At 38.5% G+C, this 23,372-nt stretch overlaps 2 protein-coding genes across 8 annotated transcripts in view; both read left to right on the top strand.

Moving 5' to 3' along the window:
• The first annotated feature begins 8,137 nt into the window (after positions 1 to 8,137).
• uchl1 (ubiquitin carboxyl-terminal esterase L1 (ubiquitin thiolesterase)) lies at positions 8,138 to 13,995 on the top strand. Its single transcript, XM_044347274.1, has 9 exons — positions 8,138 to 8,273; positions 8,367 to 8,378; positions 8,833 to 8,961; positions 9,797 to 9,938; positions 10,588 to 10,673; positions 11,321 to 11,368; positions 11,498 to 11,567; positions 11,668 to 11,726; positions 12,923 to 13,995. Exons 1-9 carry the CDS (start codon positions 8,241 to 8,243, stop codon positions 13,004 to 13,006), a joined length of 663 nt encoding a protein of 220 aa, XP_044203209.1. The 5' UTR covers positions 8,138 to 8,240; the 3' UTR covers positions 13,007 to 13,995.
• Positions 13,996 to 18,953: 4,958 nt separating this feature from the next.
• The window catches only part of LOC122979649 (LIM and calponin homology domains-containing protein 1-like), a 32,316-nt gene continuing 27,897 nt past the window's right edge, over positions 18,954 to 23,372 (top strand). For 5 of the 7 annotated variants that reach the window (XM_044347268.1, XM_044347272.1, XM_044347269.1 and 2 more), the window contains exon 1: positions 18,955 to 19,430. In XM_044347268.1, the coding sequence (XP_044203203.1) occupies positions 19,311 to 19,430 (120 nt within the window). In that variant the 5' untranslated portion in view covers positions 18,955 to 19,310. Of the gene's footprint in view, positions 19,431 to 23,372 lie in introns of all 7 variants that reach the window. The other 2 variants (XM_044347270.1, XM_044347273.1) reach the window with 2 other exon arrangements.

Below are 23,372 nucleotides of genomic sequence, written 5' to 3'. Positions count from 1 at the left end.
TCATGGCTACTAGACACTGCTAATAGAAACAGGATATTTTCAAGTGTTTTAAGTTTGCTATCATTTATTTTCTCTAAAATACTGACTCACTTCTGTGACTGGAATAACTGTGACCAAAGGCCAACCAATGTCTAAGAACAAAGGTTAAACTGAACACCACCAATGCAATAATCTGTAGTGACAGTAGTGGGCGCCCTACATATGGACTCTAGTGCCAAACTAGAGTGTGCATTTCCTGAAGAAAACGCTGATTGCTGCAAGCTGATTAAACTGCCAGCTGTTGCAAGCTGCTGTTGCAAGCTGCTGCTACAAGCTGCTGCTCCACCAACCCCTTGTTTTGATGTTGTAACGCCACCTACATGTGAAGTTGTACGAAAGTCACATGTGTTACATAATGCAGCAAGTGAGTAAAGTGCATATCTGTCTTCATCATGGTTTGAAATGTTTGAATGTTGATCAAACAGAAAACCATCTGACTTGCACCAGCCGACTTGTCTGACAGTCCCTCATGTCCTGTGGCTCGAGTCTTGTTCCAAAGTGGTGAAACAGCTTCAAGGTTTTATTCTCCGAGCTGTTGGATCAGTCTGCCTGAAGATCTGAAAGCAGCTGAAAGTGTTGATATCTTAAAACTTAAAACCCTCCCTTTTTGCCTGACTTTTGATCAGAATATTTTATTACCATTATTTATTTTATTTAATCATTTATTTTAATGTATTCATGTTTAAACCTATTTTATCTATTTTAATCGTCATTGTCTTTTTATCAGTTCAATCTAATTTAGATTTGATTTCTTTTTAGATCTATTTTACTGTTTTTATTATTATTCTTTTTTCCATGCGTGCATTAGTTTCAACATCAGTGAATTATATTAGTCCCAATCATTTGTACTGTTTACATTTGTCCTCTCTTATTATCAACTTGTCATCTGTAAAGCGTTTTGAATTGCACTAACTTGTCTGAAAGGTGCCATATAAAGAAAGTTTGACTGATTGAGTTTAAATTACTTAGCTGGGTAATTTGTTAGTAATTATTTCTTTATTATTTCTTGTGTTTCTCTCTCTGTGTGTGTGTGTGTGTGTGTGTGTGTGTGTGTGTGTGTGTGTGTGTCTGTCTGTCTGTGCATGTTATTTAGAATTCTAGCCTTTTCCAAAGCCTCCTGGTTTGCTCCTCTTACCTCATTGGGACTCTTATTTTCAAAGTTTACCAATCTTATGTGCTCTTTTGGAGGAGATTTTCAAAATGTCGGCACCAGAGATAAACCGAGCATTAATATGATATATAGCAGAGGTATTCAGTCTTTATGAAGCAGTTAACACTGACAACACAGAACATAACACAGAGTAAAGCCCATGTTTGTATGAAGTATTTGTCTGTACGCGTTATAAAGACGAGAGGTGTAATCAGTAAAGTGGACAAACCTGTGTGGTTCTGTTTGGCTTCATGTAAAGTTTGTGGGGGACAGACAGAGGAGACGCAGTGAATATCTGAAGATTATTATATCTACAATGAGGACTGTTGCTTGTTTCAGCCACTGTAATCAATAACACTGTGTGTGAGAGTGATGATGAGCTCCTGTAGGAGAGGACGTAATGGCTGATAAGATCTCAAAAACTATAACTGCTATATATATTTACATTTTGAGAGAGAGGAGGCTTGTGGCAACATTTTAAGGTATGATATGTGCTTGAGGAGTTAAAATTGTGGGAGTTAGAAGGAGTTTTTTTCTGGTCTAAAAGAATCTCTGCTCCCCCCTCTGATCACATGACATACTGATGAGGTCTGAAAACTGCAGTAAAAGCCCTCACTTTAGACTTAAATTGCTCCAAAAATACAGAAGGTATCACAACACAAAATACAACTTTGAAAATCCAAAGTTTTGTGAACGTTTTAAGGTTTGAATGGGGTCTATAGGATAAGAAATGTCTGAGCAGCTGAGTTTCAAATTTACAAAGTTGCAGCAGTGGAAAACATCCAAAAACAGAATGTGGAATAACAAAGAACGAAGAGGACTAAAGGTCAAATTTGGCAACTACAGTCTGTTTTTACTTCAGATGATGTGAAGGCAAAAAACAAGCATGTGCTGCCTGAATCTTGCAAGACACACGAGGATTGGTAACAATATTGTTTTAATATTTCTCTTCATTATAAACAAAACAATGCATCGCTTCATGAGCACTAATATTTCACACCAGTGTACTATACAATAAACTCTATATCAGGAATTTTAATTAAATGCTTTATCCTGTATGAGAAAACTACAACATGTGTAAATGTCTAAAGTTAATATATTACAGGGAGAAATATCAACAATCACACAATAAACAGAGCGAAGAACAAAGTGTGCTGCACCTGCAGTATTGTTTCTGCAATGGATACTGTTCATTCTTTTGCCTTCTGTGTTGGCATGAAAGGAATCTTCATGTCATGCAAATAAAACACAGAGTGAACTGAACTGAAAGCCCAGAGATCAATTTCAACAAAGAGACTAAACATTTCAACAACGAGAGTGAAAGATAGGGCCAGAATGTGGGTTCAACAATTATAAAACACACATATATAGTTTTATAAAATTAGGCTAATTCAAATTTTAATAGATTACACAACAAATTGAAGAACAACAAAAGTGTGAAAGTTCATTCTTGACCTTGGAAGCAGAATTATGCCAAAAAATGTCCACACAAAGTCCACTTAATAGTTTTTTTTTTCAACCACATCTCATGCTCTTCATATCACATCCGTTGGTTATGTGACGACAACTCTGCAAATCTCTGCATGACAACAGAGCAAAATCCTTCCACTGATGAAGAACAAGAGATGTGGTTTAAAGCTCCTGATAAAGAAAACATAAGTGAACTTTATGTTATGATTTATTTTTTGGTCTGACACCATTTTTACTGATTGAGTTTTTACTAGAAAACACAAGAACTGAAACTGAAAAACTGAACTGAAAACCGACATAAAATACATCCAATGTGTGGTCAAAACTGTAATATCATGATAATAGTGTGAATCTAAACAGATCAGCTGTAAATGAAGATAGAGACCCTCTGAAAACTTTGCCCTACTTTTGCATCATTACAGAAGAAAAACATCTCAAACATTATGCTGCCATATAGATGAAATATTTATAATGTTACAGATTCATGAAACGAACTCAAACACACAGGCTTCTAAGCACATCTGCACATAAACTGTCTGTTTTGAGGTAGCAGGTGAAGGTCACAGTATGTTGTCACTTTCTGTATCTGTAGCGTTGTGACTCTTGAAGTAAGAACCAGAGTAACAGTGTAAGCAGTGCGCTGAGAAACACAAACAGACAAAAATACACCATTATGCTCCATCCCCAACCTGCAGGTAAAGGAGGCTCTCCACCGACCCCCACAAATGTTGCAGGTAGGGGCATGTTGGTGTGCACGGGCATCAAATGTCTGAACTAATTTCCTCTAATTGCTTGTTGACTAGGAGATGATACGTGGACTTCAGTGCTGGTGATGTACAGCGCTTCCATTAAGGTCTCCCAGTTCTGTTGTCCGCCAAGTAAATCTTCAGGGGACCACTGTCATCCACTGAAGCCCCTGCATGAGTAGAGAGTTTTGTGTTTCAAAAAGCAATCTGTAGCAGGAAATAATGACTGCAATCAACTTTCTTCTCAGTCAAATAAAAGAGCAAAGATTGTGATCATATAGCAACAAGTCTGATAGCAATTTTGTCTCAGAGTGTGATTGAATACCTTATGAGCACGATTCATGATGTTCTCTGTCATCTGACTGCCTCATCCACATCTGAAATGCAATCCGAGAAAAATCAAAAGACGAAATAAAGATGGAGTTCTCTGCTCGCTTCTCTTCTTCTTCTTTTGACCACTGCCTTACTGTTGTTCGCCTCTTTTTAAACCCACCCAAACATGCACCCTTTAAACAGACAAACAGATGGACACACTTAGAATAAATCAACAGCTACCCATATCTCTGTGACCTATGAACTTATCAACCTACAGTCTATCTCTCTCTCCCTCTCTCTCTCTCTCTCTCTCTCTCTCTCTCTCTCTCTCTCACACACACACACACACACACACACACACACACACACACACACACACACACACACACACAGCCACTGACTTTATCCTGCAGGTATGTATGATCGATAACTCTTGCAGTGGTCTATCTTCACTTCTGATTCTTCTAACCCTAACCCACCCTGCATAATAAAACATTCATGTAGCTACAGTGCAACATTATGCATTTTGAAAATCTAGAGCCAACTGACACATTTATAGAGTAGAGTACTTAGGGTATAAATAATCAAATTACAGTAATTTCCACTTGCTACATATGCATTAAAGAAAGCTGAGCTGTTAAAATTACTGTTTTGCTGAATACATTATGTGAATAAAGTGTGGTAAAGGCAATAAGTTTATTTGAAAGGCCCTTTTAGTCATGGTCTCAAAGGCTTCAATAAATTAAAATGAGACATTTCATTGTGAGACCTTTAATAATAACAGTCAAATCTCTAATGAACATAAAAACCTTGTGAAGGACCTCATAGAGGGGCGCCCTCGTTCTGGGACTGTCAGGCATTAAATAAGTGCTCAGCAGGCAGAATACAGTATTCAAAAAGAATAAAAATCTAGCAAAAAGTATACAATAACAAATGTATCGATTAAGCAGACAGAAAGACAAATGGACACAATAAATCAATGAATAAATCAACAGCTACCCATATCTCGCTGACCTATGAACTCATCAATCCACAACCAACCTCTCTCTCTCTCTCTCTCTCTCACACACACATACACACACACACACACACACACACACACACTACTTACTTACTTAAGTACATTACTTAAGCAAATGTGACTGAGGACTGTTGTTCGCTACACACTGATCCTCATAGAAACTAAGAGCAAAAGTGAACTCAGAAACTCAGAGCAACAGTTGTCTTTCAGTCCTTTTTTTGTTGTTACACGCAGGCTGACAAACTTATTATGTTTCATGTTTATGTCAATAGCAATGTATGTTTGAGCTCCTTAAAGACCCTTTAAAGGTTGTCAATGTTGCGTTGAGATGTGTTTGCTGTTTCTGCTCAGTTTGACTTGTGTATTTAAGTTATATTCATGTGTATTCTGGGTTTTTGGTTTTCAGTTTGCTCTGTGTTTTTCCTCCTGTGTTTCCATCCTGCTTTTCCCTCCACACCTGCCCTGCTCCCTGTGTCTTCCCAGAACAATCAGCTCCCAGCTGGCCCTCATGTCTTGCCACCTGTTCCTTGTTGTGTCATTCGTTCAGTTTGCATTTAATTCCTGGTTTTCAGTTCAGTCTTGTTGGATCCTTTGTTCTGTTCTGTTCGATTTTGTTTTGCTGTGCCTGGACACCTGAATCTTTATTAAAGAGATATTCTTTAGCACATTCTGGCTGCTGCGTCCTGCATTTGCGTCCATCTCCTGCTCCTCTTCCTGACAATGGAAACCTTGTGAAGGATGTCGCAGAGGGGGCGCCCTCGTTCTGGGACTGTCAGGCATTAAATAAGGGCTCAGCAGGCAGAATATCGTATGCAAAAAGAATAAACATGTAGGGAAAAGAATACAATAACAAATGGAAACATGACAAAATGCAAAGAACAAATGATTATCATATATCAAAGCTAAATCAGATACCACCATCACTGCTCTCATACTGATCATCATGAGAGCAAATAGGTTTATGTTTCTACATCAGGAGGAAGTAAGAGTGGAGAGCCACATAATCACAACCTGGAAAACATGAAGACGGGGAAGACTACCCTTCACACAGAACACTCATTTATCATTGTGTGTGTTCGCACACAGCATGGGCACAAATATGACATCATTTACACACTTGATTATTCTCATTGACACAGACACGTACCAACATGAACAATCAGGTTCTCAGACAGACAGACGGTTAAACTTTCAAAAACACATCAAGGTGAACAAGCAGTTGCACAAGAACTGGGAAAACAAGACACATAAATTTATATCTAACTGCCTTGAAACCAGACTACAAGTGGTACTAACTGACCAGTCCAAATGAAGAGTGATTTTTGTTCTCTCTTAAAAACTAATAGATGAGAAGATCAATACCTCTCTCATATCTATCTCTATGAAACACAAAGCTACAGCCGGGAGACTGTAATCTTAGCTTCACAAAGACTCTGTTATCACAGTGACAACAAGACTCACTGTTAAAGTCACTGCTGGCAGCAAAGAAACAGTCCCTTTCAATGAGAGACTATTAATTTAAGCCTGCATTTAACGCTTTTATATGATAATATGGCACAATAGCGGTGGACTGAGGTCAAATTTGGCAACTGGATCTTGCAAAACACATGCGGATTAGTAACAATATCGTTTTAATATTTATGTTCATTATAAACAAAACAATGAATCACTTCATGAGCACTTATATTTCACACCAGTGCACTATACAATAAACTCTATATCAGGACAAGCAGTTCTGAAGGGCCTTAAATTAAATGCTTTAACCTGTATGAGAAAACTACAACATGTGTAAATATTTAAAGTTAATATAGGGAAAATATCAGAGGGGGAAGACATCAGTAGAATTTGAACGTGAAATCACAACACTGGGGTTGTTCCAAAACATTAAGGAATTGTGAGAAAAAGCTTTGCTCCTTGCAGTTTTGATCCTGCTTGCTGGAACTGATGGGTAACCAGCACATTGAACTTAGAATATATGCATATATATGTATGCTAGTACGGTGCGCTGAAGCATGATTACAGAAAGTTTGTATTTATTTTCCATTCCAATTTTAAAAGATTTCATTTTCCCATGATGGAAAATTCATCTTATGTGATCAGAACTTATATCTATCCTCCTTTCTTATCTCCAAAACTGTGAGGAAATACTGGATTCATCCTTATGTAAATTAAAACCCACTGTACAGTCTGTGATTACCATAAAGTCAGTTACTGCGCCCTTTTTTAGCTCCATATATTCAAAATATTCCAAATGTCTGAAGCATCGACGGTATGTAAAGGTCTTTGAACAGTTTATGGTTTGATGTTGCAAAGAACATACATTTTAGATATTTTGACAAAAAAATGTTCACTGTCATTCTTTCATGATTAAAAAATAATTTAATTTAATGCTCTGAAATACTTGTTTTTGTTTCATATTGGAGGTGCAACTATTTCTGTGTCTCCATTGTTGTTGTATCTTATACAAGAACAAAAGTAATTCATTGTTGTCCCATTATTGGATGTTAAAAATAAATTACAGTAGGTCAGTAATACTGTATTGTGTACCTCAAGTGTACTTCCTGCACTACCACAGTCAGGGCATTGTCTTTTGGCAGTTGTGTGTGGGTCAATGCAGCCATATTACGGGGAGAGGGAAGTCCACAGACATCCTTAAATTACTGGAGGTTACATGCTGCCTGTAGGTCTACACAGGAACCAAATCTGATACAGATAATCCAGGCAGCAGTAACAACAGCAATTAGTATAGAGTAAACAGGAGGATTGTAATTAGCAGCAGCTATAGTTGCCATGGCTCACTTCCAAAACTTAACAGACACACATTAACACAACATATTAACAAATTAGAAAACACAACAACAAAAAGAAAAGCACATTGACATTTTAAAAACAAAAAAAAGAAAAACACATTTCACAAAACACAACAAAACAGAAAACACAAAAACACAGAAATTTTTAAAGAAATAATAATAAAATATAAAAAAATTTAAAAACTGCCTATTATTTCCCTGACTTATTAACATCTGATCTATGAGAAATTTAAAAATATATATATATTTTAATAATCGTTCAACTGGTACCCAAAAGTCCACAAAAGTCCAGTAACCAGAACCATTTTGATAGGGGTGAATAATACGTCACATATTTCTTTCTAGAAAGAACGTGTTCAACCAGACTGATGTGTCATTCGGTGGTGTGATTTAACTTAAATCTGCTTTTTTATCAGGATATAATGCGCTTTCTAGGGTGTCACAGAATAGCTGAACGTGTAGAAAATAAAATTTAACGCATAAATCTGTCAAATATTTGTCAGAAAGCCCTTTTAAATCTGGACACCACGGGTTATTTGATCTGAGGCCACCCCCCTGTCTGCCGCTAAGTGGTATGACCGGCAGCATATGAAGTGCGGCCACTCTGGTAACTTCAACTGACAGCTGCAGAAACCGAGCGAGCACAGACACAAAGTCAACTAACCAAACAGCACGAAAAGACTGTGAAAATGGAGTGGACCGCGATGGAGATCAACCCCGAGGTGGGAATAATAGCTGTGTTATTTTAACTTTGTCTCCTAACGTTTTCACAGACAACAAGCTCACCTGTTATCTTTTTGTTTATGTCGTTTCAGATGCTGAACAAGGTGCGTAACAAACGTTAGACACTGAGCAATGGCGACATATTGTTAACCGTTATTCTCTCTTTAACTGACAGGTAAGTTTTACTGTTGCTATGGTGATGAGATCAGCTAAACGGTTATTGTGACGAACCTTAAAACGCCATCAGGCCACCACGTCGAAACAATAATATGAATACGTGGGTTATAGTGGGTTTTTTTTAACTGTTAAGTGTAATAATAGTTGGCTAATTTTTAAAAGCAACATGCTATCACAAACAGGAGAAGCCTTTATCCCATTTTAGTGAGCGGCAGCATCCTTCCTCAGTGTCTGGGCTAAAGGGTGTGGTCTGACCGGACCAGCACAACGCAGCATCTTTGAACACAGGGAGTAATTTATGGATGTCGCCACTATAACCTCAACTGTTTGACATCTATTTAAGCTAGCGTGTTGTGTTTATTTACTGACTATGTGTTTCAGATGATGAATAAGCTAGGCGTGGGTGAAAGCTGGCGCTTCGTGGATGTGCTCGGGCTGGAGGGTGACCAACTCTCCGCCGTCCCGAAACCATGCTGTGCCTTGATGCTGCTCTTCCCTCTGACACAACAGGTAATAATGGGGGTGGTGGTGGTGGTGGTGGTGGAAGGGTGGGGTGATACAGGCTGTCAGGGGTGGGGTGATACTGAGGTGCAGGGAGGGCACGGATGGAGAGGGAGAAAGAGATGTAATGTCGTTTGATGGGTAGAATAAAGTGAGACTGGGATGTTAGAGAGGCACTGAATCAGCAGATGCGAAGCTTTCTTTCCACTGTGAAGTCTAATTATCTTGTCAAACCCAAATATAAATCTTTGAGGCTATGGATTTGCTTGTTTTGTTATCCAGTGAGCCAGACAACATCTCAAGAGTCAACATCTGAGTCAGAATTATCTGAAATATACAAGGGCTACAAAAATAAGTTTAATGATCAATTATCCTAACAATTAGGTTTTTTTCAATTAAATGATTAATCATTTGGTCTACAAAATTTCAGAAAATGCCCACCACAGTTTCTTAGGGTACAGGTTGATGTTTTCAAATGCTTTGTTTAGCCCACAACAGTTCACAACCCAACTTGATGCAATATACAAAGACATAAAACAGTGACAAGTACCAAATTATCACATCTAAGAAGCTGTTTTTGCCTCATATATTATTTAAACCAGCAACTCATCAAAATTTTGCCAATTAACTTTCTTTCTGTGGACTAAAAAAGCTCTAAAATGAACTATCCTCACTGCCATGTTTGTTACGTTTCCAATTGTGACCATAATCCATGTGCACATTTTCAAGTGGCATAACTGGCTGCACACTGTGTTCTCGTTGGCAGATGACAATGACCATGCTCTGTGTGTGTGTGTGTGTGTGTGCGTGCGTGTGACTGTGCGTCTGTCTGTGTGTATGCCAGCATGAGTCTTTCAGAAAACAACAGGCAGACAAGGTGACAGGAGGCTCTGAGGTTTATTTCTTGAAGCAGACAGTGGTCAATTCCTGTGGCACCATCGCCCTGCTGCATGCAGTCGGCAACAACAAAAACAAATTGACATTTGGTAACTAATATTGATATTACAATTAATACTATTTATTTATAAAGTTAGCATTTTATCAATGACTCAGCAGTTTCTTTTCAAAGTGCTGAGATATGTGGCATTCATAATTCAGATTACAACCTGCACACTACCTTTTTTTCATGTATATTTTCAGTTGCTTTGTAATGCACAGAAAACCACCAAACTTGCACCACTCTTTGTTATAGAGTCTAATCCAAGTAGAATCTAAATAAAGAAATGAAAACCCATTGAATTTGTGACGTTGCTGAGATGTCAAGCCCATAGACTACTCTATACAGTGACAATGGCATTACTCATAATTAAGATTTCTCTCCAGAGTAAAGTTTATGCTCAGATGTATTGTTCACAGATATGAACCTGAATTTTAACTTCATAAGGGTGCAAGAATTGGCCCACAAATGGGTTGACAAATGGAGCCTCATAAATATTTGCTGAATTGTCTTGGGCAGAGAAATAAGGTCATTTCTTTTAAATGGACAGTACTACTCTTAATTCCCATATTAAAAGTATTCAATGAGGATTGAGGATACATTTATTTGGTGTGGCAGGTTGTGATTTCTGATATTTCAATGTGAATAAATGGTGTATTTGTTAGTGACTAAGCTAATTCTGCTCTTGATCTTTTCAGATAGTAACTCTGCCTTGAAGAAGTTTCTAGATGATACTGCAGGCATGTCTGCTGATGACCGTGCCAAACAACTGGAGAAGAACCAGGTAAGATACACACACACACACACACACACACACACACACACACACACACACACACACACACACACACACACACACACACACACAGAGTTGAAGCTGCTTTATGTGTAAAGCATCATTTATGATATCACTGAGGCTCCATTGCCTATAAGTTTCCTCTTTTATGTCTTTTTTTTTACTTTTGTTTGTATAAGTTTACTCCAATATGAATATAACATATAAATGAAACATTGAATAAAAGTGAGAATTTAGCATACTGTATCCCATCATATCTGATGACCTTGATAATTTTACTTGATAAATTGAATAGTTGAATGAGTAATCCACAAAACATGCTGTGCATTAAAAACTGAAATAAACCAAAACAAAATGAAATTTCTAGAATTTCTGTGGCGTTGTATTACCTTCATATTTTGTTTGAGCCACTTGGGGGCATCAGACATCACCGAATCTTTGTCTCTAGAGGGGCTGCTGGACAGTTATTTTAATACATAATAATTGTTGGATACCATTATCTTTAAAATGTATGCTTTTGTTGTCCTAAATTTATTTCTGATGTGAAGTTTCTCTACCAAAAATGTACATTAGTGTAGAGAGTAGAGTGAGTGTGGCGATATTACTCTGACATGTTCTGCATTTTTCTGTTCCAGGCAATCCAAGAGGCTCATAATGAGGTTGCAGTACAGGGCCAGTGTAGGGTAAGATTGTGTATTTATATGAGATGTAGTGTTAGCAACATTTTGCTTTGAGATGCTTGTCTTTGCCGAAGCATTTTGTATCATAATATTAATTCAAAATATTTATTCCCAATATCCCAATTTACACAGCCGGAAGCAGATAAAGTCAACTTCCACTTTATTGCCTTTGTCAATGTAAATGGACAGCTGTATGAATTCGGTAAGCATATATATATATATATATATATATATCCTCATTATGCACATTCCTGTATGTGTTTTCACATTTTGGATTCCTAACAGTCTCATTTGCTTTTAAGATGGGAGAATGAATGGACCTGTAAAACATGGAGCAACCAAAGATGAGTCCTTTGTAACGGTATGTAGAGCGAACGAGTCAGTTCAGTTCTGGATATATAAAAATATAACCTCTAGCCAACCAATCCCTCTGTGCACATGATCAGTGATGAGTCATGGTATTAAACGGGAATAGGGAGTGGCAGTTCCTGCCTGTCTTTGTGCAATCAATAAACTCTGCTGATGCTTCCTCTCAAATATCTCCAATAGATAAGTAGGGAACTGTGAAGATCACTGTTAAACTTCAGAATATAGTTAAAAGCAAATTAAATATCAATGTCTACAATAATTTAAATATAAAGATAGTTGGAATTTAAGTAATACTGTTTGTTGCCAGTAATGTTTCACTTAACACTTGGTGGTGGCCCACAGGCTAGGCCAGTTAAATAATACAATTTTCATATTATTAACATAAAGTTCAAACTCTATTGGAAATGCCAAATGAACAAGGCTGATATGACTGGAAAAATGCTGATTATAGTCAGTTTTCTATTTTGCAATGCAAGTCATGGAGGGTCACGTCTATTCAACTCCGAGCCTTTTGTCGAACAGCCACTAGAGGGCTCCACGTGCATTAGCAATGAAACTGCAACATTCTGCAGTAAAAGTAGAGATGCTTCCCTAAATTAATCTTTGAGTTAAAGTCCAGGATTCAAAATTCTACCTCAGAGTATGGATGAGCAATATTGAGAAAATGGTATATTATAAAATCAGTTATAATTATTATATTTTTTGACCAACTTCCAGAAGCTATTTACAGAATTTTTTATTTATTTATTTATTTATTTTTACAAAATTTTATGAACAGAGGCATTCGTTTCACTCAGCTTGAACAGTGTAATAAGTTAAGAAGATTTACTTAAAACATGGCCTTACAAACCTGGAAAATACAATGTTTTAAGCTATTACAATATTAATATTTTAGTGATGTTACCCAGCCCTACTGGAGAATACAAACACACTAGCAGTGGAATGTACTTGAATATTATATAAGATCAAAATTAGCCTTCTTTGGGACGTTCTGTCCTCTGCAACTTGTAAGCTGAGGTGTCAGTCAAGTGGATTTTTCAAATTTCCATTTTCAAAGTACAATATTTCTAATTGAAGTATAGTGGATAAAAAGTATTATCATTTAAATGATACTTAACATCAAAATCCCATGTAACAGTTGTACCTAAATAAACATATGTACTTGTGTCTCTTTTTATCCATGTCCAGGATGCAGCCAAAGTGTGCCGTGGATTTATGGAAAGAGAGCAAGGCGAAGTGCGTTTCTCTGCCGTGGCTTTTTGTCAGAGCTAGATCGTAAGACACAGAACCAAATTATGAACCAAAATGTCCCGGAGCACTCACATGGCAAACACAACCACGTGTACACATACATCTGCAGACACTATGCACTATAAAGCACACATTGTTTCCACATATTTCACTCTCATCTCGTGAACAAAGCATTCTTTAGCACACGTACACACAAACACAGTGAACATGTTTTCCTCTGCTAACACTTAACTGATACAAGCTTGTCCCTTTGTATGTGACATCATTTAGCAGTGAAAATTGTAAAACATGAGAACTGATCTCACCACTGCTTGTGCGCATGTGTGTATTTGCCTTTTTGCATCTTTTTTTTTTTGTATGTAATCACTGGTGCATCTGTGTTGAACTAAGACTGATGCTTAAAATGCCTTTTGTACCAATCAGAGTGGGAAGGAAAAGGCAGAAAACTTGTATGGGGAAACTTTCTGCCTGTTTTCTCTGAATGCCTCCAGTTGCTGTGTGGTTGAGTTTATAAGGTTTTGACATTCCTCAGAACAGCCCAAATGTGTCCGTAGGAATAATTTAACCATTGTTCGGAGCTTGCAAAAAAACCCTTTTGAGTGGTGTCCTCGGGTGTTGTACTGACATTTCCCAGAAAAACTGAGGTTTCCTTTGAGGAGTTTGAATTTGAAGAGCAAAATGATGGCGACAGTGACGGGATTACAATCATCCTTTTGTTTCGAATTTTGTTTGCACTTCTATTTGAAATAAAGTTAACAATCTACAAAATGCTCAAACTGTCAATAGCACTGTTAGTGTGGAAGTTCGGAAAACTCTAAATTCCAAACAAGGTAGGGATCATCCGAATAAAGTGCTACTCTCTGTTGGGTTATTATTGTGCCGTGCAGGGTGATAGTACAGTATGTCTACGCTGTGTACCAATTGTTTACCTTTTTGCAAATACTCTGTTGCTGTAGTTCTATTGGTGATGCAGCTGTTTGGAATTCAATAAAGCAACCCTTACACTTCAATCGCGTCTCCTGGTGTGTTTCTATTTGTTAGTAGACAAATTACAGTGTCTACCTGCCCTGTTTTCTGCATCAGTTATTGTGAATGATAGTGGATTTATAGTATGTAATGTCAAATGTTCAAAGCCGGATGTTTAATTTTTGAGGCCTGTATATAACCCCTCATAAACCCCAAATGATATTCTCCCCAATATGCTATTATAGTCATGTAACTGCTTCTTAAACTTGTTTAGCCCATAATTAAATATGAGGTTATGGGTTTGAACCACAGTAATCTGTCTTTCCTTGACTCCTCCGGTCAGCAGTATCTTATCATTTTAACCTACACCTACTCATACTTTGTCATATGAAGTGCTTTGGGGCTCACTCTTGACTGTTCCTGACTGCAATTTAGCTGTAAAAGGCGGAAACACAAGGACGACAAAAAAGTTGACAGCAGATAACCTGGTCGCTCTACTCATCACTGTGGGACAATAAGATCTCTCTCTGTTGCAAAACAGATAAAGAGATTATATATAAAGATATAAAGAGATTTATAAGAGAGGGAGTGTGACAAAGTAGTCTATGAAGCATATTTTTGCCAACATTATTCTGAAACTGGGTTATGTCACTCATTGAATTGCACAGATATTTTCAGAGTTAGGGAGGAATACCAAAATCCAAAGAGAGGCCAATACCCATGTGGTAGCAAAGCAGCCTGGGCAGACACATGTACGGAAGATTTATAATGCCTTTATGGAAAACAGGCTGTCTCTCATGGCTGCCATCAGCTCTTGACAGCAATGACAAACTCCGCCCACAGTCGAGCCCCCAAACTGTGATTGGATAGTTGATTGTTTTATCATTTTGGCACCGACAATAACACTCCATCTTGAAATGAAAACCTCCTCCTACTACCTCCTCCTAATAAAAATCACCTCCTAATGAAAACTAATTACAGTGCTTTGTATTTAGTATCTGTTAGGTCTACGGTACCCTCTGCTGGACAACACTGGAACGCAATACATATCGTCACTTTGTTTTCTGTGTTGTGATTTGATTTTATGGAAAATTCATATAACAATTAAAGTTCAGTTAAAGACAAAAAGATAAATAATAGTCCTTTTAACATATAGTATGTTTTTCATTTATTTATGACAGAAATATTATGATAAGGAAAAATGTTGTTATTTTAAATCTTCCATATATACCCTTACATTCAGGCGATTGGGCAAAGTAACATGAACAGAAAATTAAAGTCTTGACCTGCCATTCGAAAAGGTCACTTTTGCATCCAACACTAAAAGGTCAGGAGTGATCAACACCCAATCATGTGTGCAATTGTTATCATCCTCACTGACTGCTTGCAACGCTGAGTCAGTGTCAAAAATGCAGTCGAGGCTGAAATTTGTGTAATAGGATATGGATTTTGTGCTGTGCAACGTGTACTTCATGTCACTATCATGTAGGTCTGTGTTTTGGAGGGGATTTGGGGATTTCAGCAACCTGACAAACACTTGGTGGATATTTTAAAGGCTGATTCCACTATTTTTATAGACACAACATTTTTTAAAATTTGACTTCTTGCAGGCAAAGAATTATATAAATTAAAAAGAAATGCATTTCCTGTGGAAAATGCCCGTGAATGCTGACAGCTGAAATACCTTGCAAAGCATTGCTGCAAATACAAAACACTTGTTCAGCATCCCCGTCTGTACAACTTTGCAGAATCTGGTTACCATCTTATACTACATTTAAGAGATATGGCAGGTAATAAGTGGTATGGTGGTGTTTTACTCATGATCACAGGGTGGGATTATTGGTACCATGATTCAGTATGTCGTGCAGATTCTCATGAAGAACTTGTGTACCAAGTTTAATTTTATTAAAGACATAATTGCAGAAATATCATGTTATAATGTTACTTTACTGTGGGCAGAATTATATCAAATGTTACACACTAATGCAGTGCGGGTTTATATACAACATTCCCAAATTTGGTTGCAATCCAATTTAGCATTGAAGAGTTCAAAAAAACTTCAAAAGTTTGGCAACCAATTACAGACAAACAGTAAGTGTAAGTTTTGTCTGGGGTCATCTAAATATGGTATTTACTAAGTTTGGTGAAGATTAGATTAAATATTTGCCATTAGAAGCAAAAAAATTGCAGAAAATATTTCCAGGCGCAAATGGGCGCAAATTATGTAAGACACGTAATAACTGACCACATGGTGGCGCTATTGGTCCCATGTTTTAATATGTTAAGCATTTTCTCATGGGGCACCTGTACATGTAGTATGAATACTTAAGCACTTTAAGTTTTTGAGATACCACCTTGCAAACATTCCTCCCATAGACTTTCTGTCATGGACTCTGTTTTTGGACTTTTTGTGTTTTGGGGTTTTGGCTTTGTTTGTTGCAGATGAGAGATTGTATTGTTGCTTGGGTATTTGAGTTGTATTCATGTTTATTCTGTGGCGGTTCTATGTAGGTCAGTTTATTATGAAGAGTTTTGGGGTTTTTGCTGTGTTCACTCCTGTGTTCCTGTGCTTCCTTTGCCCATCTACCCACCTGCATCGAGCATCGTTAGCCCTGCCCTGCTCTGTGTTTCCCCACACCTGCCCCATATCATAAATAAACCTTTGAAAAACATTTGGGCCGTATATTTTGAGAAGCATGCACTTCTAGGGCGTTGTTGTTGTTGTTGTATCCAGGTAGGAGGGTATCCTGGACCAGCTGCAGTGAACTGCTACCTTCCAGGACCCCCCCCCCCTTCCACCCCTCAAGCACTGGTGCTCATGGGTGCAACTATGAGTGTCGGTCAGGCACCTGGGACCAGCCACAGCTAGCTGCTGCCTTCCCAGCACCCAGGCCAACGTTCCCATACTTCCCCATAAGAAAAGCAGGACCAGCCGCAGTGAACTTCTGCCTCTGACTTCTGCCTGAAGTATTCAGGTGAAATAAACCTTTAAAACTATAAAAAAGATAGACAGAAAGTAGTATTTAGGTGGAATAAACCTTTAAACCTGTAATTAGTTAGACAGAAAGCAGTATTTGAGTGGAATAAACCTTTAAACCTATAGTTAGTTAGACAGAATGGAGTATTTAGGTGGAATAAACCTTTAAACCTATAATTAGTTAGACAGAAAGCAGTGTTTGAGTGGAATAAACCTTTTAAACTATAAAAACTTGCCAAAGGGAATGTAGATGAAAATGAGCTATAAGCTAATTCTGGTACAGTACATCAAATGGTAACATTTATGTTTAACTCTGTACATGGTCCCAATAAATAAATAAGATCAAAAAGTTAGACAGAGAGTAGTATTTGGGTGGAATAAATCTTTAAAACAGATCTAAAAATTGCTTGACAGCACAGCACACAGGTTGCTATGGTGACAGTACACCCCTGTGAGTGAGTGAAGACGGGTGTGACAAGCTGTTTCTAAGCTAAAGTCAGGCATGAACAACTTCTTATAACTCAAAAACTAAAAGTCACATTGAAAAAATTTCTTCAGTTTGAGTGACCCAAGACTTCAGTGGTGATACTCTTGTAGGATATGTCTGTATGATCTAAGATAAAAGAGCTGTGATCATTTACTTATCATTTTACTTATACCCATCATCTCTGTTTTTGAGGAAGATTTATACCTCAGATAATATTGGACATACACTTTTGGGCAATTTATTCAAAAACCGTGAGCTCTATTTTAATGGAAGTAACATTGGATGAGACAGGATAAGTTTGTCTATACTTTTGTATAAATTGTGCTTGTAGAGTGTAAGAGGTGGAAGTAAAATTATAATGTGTTGAAGATTTTTGATAAAAATGTGAAGGCCTGAACATTCAGTGTGTGATGTTGTGAGTGACATCACTCACTCTGGGTCTGAACATTACACGCTATACACACTAATGAAAATTTCATGAAACTTGAACTGTGACTGTGTAAACACCGTAAAAGATATCAAAAAGCTGAATACAAGTTTAATAGCTGAAAGTCTTGTGACCCGTTTGAAGCTGAAATTAAGTCTCTAGCTGGAAGTATGTGGAAGTAGTTGTATTGCAAAGTGGAGTGGGTTGAAGAGGATTTGAACATTCTGTCCCTTAATTTCAATGGCAGAAATTTTTTGATAAAAGCTTAACATTTTAAGAAGTATAAAGGTAGAAAAAAGCTGAATGCAAGCCTAAATGTCCTTAAAGAGCTAAGCATTTTGATGGTATAAAAAATGCATCAGCTTGCATTTATGTTCCAATCAGGCACAGAGCACAGTCTAGATGGCAAACAGCCCTCCTGTTGTTTGGATGCTACACCTCTCCAGGTTGTTTGTGTAGGAGTTTATTTCTGGTAATTTTATTAAACACAACATTATTTAGAAATATGCACCACATAAGCACAATATGACACCTTCGTGTCAACATTGGGCCTCTGGATTAGGTAGAAATGCAGTTTATATTTTGCAATAATGGTAGAATATATTTCCAAACAAATTTGCAGTTGATGGAGTTACCACAAACCATAAACCTGGGGACCTTTGGGGCCCCTGAGGGTCTAATCCAGTTTGTGGCAAAGGCTTTGAAACAGCATTTAGATCTTAATGTTAGGAAATAAATTTTAAAGACAACTGAAAAGTTAAGAAGCTTAATTATAAGTTACAACAAGATTTTGAGGTATCGTCCCATTTGCGTGTTAAATGAATGTATACACAGGCTAAAACTATCTCCCATGGACTCAAAAATGAGCTGTTCCCTTTCTAATTTTTGACATTTGCTTGATTATTTTGCTCTCCATCTTAAATCCAGTAGACTTTCTATGGCTCAGGTGCATGAAGCAAATCTCCTCAAACAGCCACTTCCAGCTGACGCATGAGAAATAACGGGACATCTTTTGCAATCCCCCTCATCTCTCTCTCTCGCTCTCTCTCTCTCTCTCCTCTATCTTCTCCTATCTCTCTCGACCTCCCCCGCACAGATTCCTGCCTGCGCGTTCACGTCTCCTAAAATGCGCGGCAGCAGCAACAGCAGCGGTGGTGGCTGAGGGACAGGACGGCGTCAGTCTTGCTCAGTTCGGCGTGGAAGAAATCGTTATTTTTAGCACCTGGTTCGTGTTGCAGCGCCGGGGTCGCCAGAGGCTCTTTCTCCATCTCAGTTTGAGGACTACGCAACGCACCCGCGCGCGGAGCAACGGTAGAGAGCGAGGAGGAGGATAACGGATTGACAGAGCGGGGAGGGGAGCACCACCACCACCACCGCACGTCTGACGGACGGGAGCTTTATCACATATCACGTATCATCACCGCCCGACAGACTACCCCGGTCCTCGTTTTAAACGGCCTGCCCGGAGATGGCTAGCCAGGCAGCAGGTCGAGATGTCCCAAAAGCCCCGCGGGACGAGCCGGAGTCGTCGGAGCCTCAGCCGAACCATCCCGAACCGGCCTGTCAGGAGGCACAGAAATGGATAGAGGTAAGAGAAGTGACCGTTTCAGAGAGGCGGCGGGGGGGCCTGCTGCTATAGCATAACGGGGACAGAAACGGGCCATACTGTCATATACTGTGACCGGGGATATAAATACATAAGCTCACAGCACCGGTGCATCGTCACCTGTTCGAGGGAGGGGGACGATGCAGCAGTGTCGGGTTACTGTGTGTCGGGACAACGGCTCCGCTACATGCGTGGAGTTAAAAGTTTTCACACATGTGTGCCTGGTAAAGAAATTTAACACACGTACGTGTACTGTTGAGACTTTTTTACACCGACTAAGCAAGGAAATAAACGACAAACATGACGTTAACCCCTCAAGATATCCGTTAATTTTCCGTTTGTTTAGTGTTTTCTTCACTGCGGGAGGAGGAACGCCCCCCTTTTTCATCGGGCGCGAGGGGATTCCGGTTGCCATGGTTATGAAACCGGGCCAACGTTCACGCACGAGATGCTATACTGTACCAACAGTTGATAGCATCGGATGAGATTATCATTTGCGGTTTGCTTCATCGCTCCCACCATCATCTGGTCGGCTATAAACGCCTCTCTCTATAAGCCTGAGTGGTGAATCATGATTTGCCCCTTGGAGCTGCGTTATGACCTATTTTTATTATCATTTCATCACAGTGCTGTCCCTGCTTTAGCCTAGCTACCTGACAACTACAGTCTCACACAGGGGACATTTACAAGGTCGTAGTTACAACGAAATAAATTTTTATATTTAAAGAAAACAAAACTGGCTTTAGCTTCACACCTTGGCTGTGTTTTCCCAAGTGTTTCACACAATCTGTGCTGCTTGTTTTACACGCAAGCCAGTTTACTACAGGCTGTGATAGAGGAAAAGTTGGATAGATATATTTAACAATATTAAAGGTAAAATAGACTACATACACCAGGTCCTGACATAGTCTACAATTAAAATGGTTGTGGATAAAAAAAAATCAGTAACAATTATTTCCACTGTGGTCTTTTTTTTTATTTATAGATATGACCAATCTTTAAGTCAGACAAGACAGGTTAAAACATGCAAAACTGAACAAAAAAACCTGTAAATCAGACAACCTTACAACATTAACAACCATCTCTTTACCAAGAAGTTGGATGTAAATACCAATATGGCTAAAATTCCAACCTGAAATTAAATTTACATCTGGCCACTTTTAAAAGTGTTACTTTTTAACATACTGGTTCCAAACTTGGGAGTCGCTAAATGATAAACAGGACGGGAAAGTAAAATGACAGTAAAAGCATAATTTTTTTCCCCTTCAGGCCTCTAAAAGTTCACTAAAATCACTTTTTCGTTGAACTGGAACCAACGAGTAGACGTATGCATCCACTGGCTCGTTAGTAGAGATTGCTTTGTTGTGGTCAAAAGCCAACCACTGACTGAAGCCGATTCGTCTCAATCAAATATCAGTCCCTTTCTCAAATACATTCTTTTATCTATCTATGCATCCATGGATCGCCTGGGGCTTCATCTTTCCACCACAATTACTTTTAGAATTTCAAAGGCCACCAGAGTAGATCAGTTAACCAAGTTAGCCGGCTCAGCTGGTGGAAATCGCCAGTGTCTCTAGTCTTTTGTAGTTTTCATAGAATTACATACATTTTCTCCCAGTAGATGGAATAATATTCACAAGAAATATAAAAGTAAATAAGAGATTAAGAACATTACCAGCATTGTAACTTATTTGTGGGCCAACAGGTTGACTCTAGTTGACTTTCTAGTACAACACTCATTTCTAAACCAATCTACAGCTGACATCAAAACATTCCTCTTTAAACTGAAGTTAATCCTGCCCTTAAAAAGCAATTGTAATCTACTTAACTCAACAAAAATGGCATCAACACTTTCTATACATGGCTCTCGATACAATGAATGCTTGATGCTATGCACACATTTTGGTCGGCACTCCAAAAATATTGATATTCATGGCCTATTGATGGTGTCCACGTAACATCAGTGGTTGAGCACTGACATTTGCGTCTGGGTTAATGCTGGCTTCTAATTGGTAATCTCTCCTGCACTGTTGGGTCTTTGCACCGTGTTCCTCTTGCTTTGTCGTCTTCCTGCCTCCTAATTCTCCTGTTATTTTCAGACTGGTCAGGCTGACTCTATTTCTAGAGCTGTATTTATACACTCTCACAGGTGGGGATGATTCAGGGCTAAACACCCTTCCCTTCGCTCCATGCTGCATTTTCAGTCTGTGTGTGTGGCTGCCATGTCTGTAAGAGTATGCAAAGCATATGCACACACACACACACACACACACACACACACACACACATACACATGCCGATCGGCTATGCATGACACTGCTCACACACTCCTTGAACACACCCAGGTTGAGTGACACTGGTCGCTATGGGAACATAACATGGGCAGGATCTCAGGTGTCACTGTTTCCGGGTGGTCAGTAGAGTAGTAGGCTATGTATCGCCACATGACCCGAGCAGGAAATTAGACTGGCACAGACAAGACCTTTTTATTTGTTTATAGAAGAGACAAGACTCTGACTAGACTAGACTGTCTCAATGCTGATACACACAGTCGAAGGCGCTTTAAACCTGTTGGAGTTTAGAGATGCACAAAGTTAACTTTAGTGACAGCAGTTAACCTCTGCTGTCACCGACAGACAGTACATAGCAAGAGTTAAAGTCTGACGTACAGGGAATAAAGTAAAGAATGTGTGTGACCGAGCACGTGTGTGTGTGTGTATGTATGTATGTGTGTGTGTGCGTGCCAGATGTCACAGCTGTCCGAGGCAGATTAACTCCAATGGTCTCAGACAGCCAGCTGTGTCTGCACGAGAGAGAGTGTGAGAGTAGAGATTTGTGGATTTAACATGCGTTCAACGCTGTATGAAAGAATGTGAAATAATGATGATACACACATGCTGTTGCTGACAAAGATGTCTTTCATGCCAAGTTTTTGTAAAGCTAGGATAGTTTCCCAGAGGCAAAGCTAAACATGGTGTGTGATCATTTTTGTGAAGTATTAGATGGCAGCGCACAAACTATCAACGTATCATGATGTGATTTATTGCCTTTGATTAGCATTGTGCAAAATTTTCAAGTCGTATAAGTTTGTGCTGTTTCAACACTCAGCTGAGAAACAGCGTGTGAAAAAAACAGTTCATAAAACTGTTTTAGGATGCAAAATACACTGAAATATACATGCAAACAGACTTATAGTTAGTATACGTAAAATGTGGTAAAATAATTGAAGTCATTTTGTACTTAAATTGCACAAAAGTTCCTGAACCTTAAGTTCAAAATATCACTACATCATTGCTCTATTACTACATGTTTATGTACAGTATAAAGTGACAGGTACATTTTATATATTTAAATCAAATTAAAAATACCAAAATATCATGCAATCATTACGCTATTATAGTGCCTAATGATATATTAAATTAGATTTTTTGTGTACTGGCAATTCATTTGAAATACATTTGCAAAATATATAGTACAATTACTGTACTGGAATTACACAAAGGAATTGCTTTTATTCGTCATACTGAACAAATATCAGTTGTCAGCTGATGGGGAGACTGGTGCTGTCTGGTGTCGACTCACTCTGGTTAATTACTCTGATCCAGATTAAACTCATCCTCAAATCTACAATGCATCTGGATTATGACTTTATTTCTCTGTCTTTCCATCTTCCTCTTTCTGTTTTTTTCCTCCGTGTTGTCCTCTCTTACACTTTGTGTGCCACATGGTCGTCAGTATGCAAAGAGCTAACGCTTATGCAACACCACGTATTAAAAGAGAAACCTCTCTCAGTGGTCTTTTCATCACATCTCCATCTCATATTGCAATATCCTGCAGTTAATTTCAGGACTGGCTTTATTGGAAGCACACAGATAGTTCAGCATGATTCAGCGTAGCCCCAGTTTGTGTGTATCTTTGAAAAAC

This window comes from Thunnus albacares, chromosome 3 (assembly GCF_914725855.1).
Source record: "Thunnus albacares chromosome 3, fThuAlb1.1, whole genome shotgun sequence".
NCBI lineage: Eukaryota > Metazoa > Chordata > Actinopteri > Scombriformes > Scombridae > Thunnus > Thunnus albacares.
Note: the sequence above shows the minus strand (reverse complement) of the source record. Positions and strands in the feature narration are given on the sequence as shown.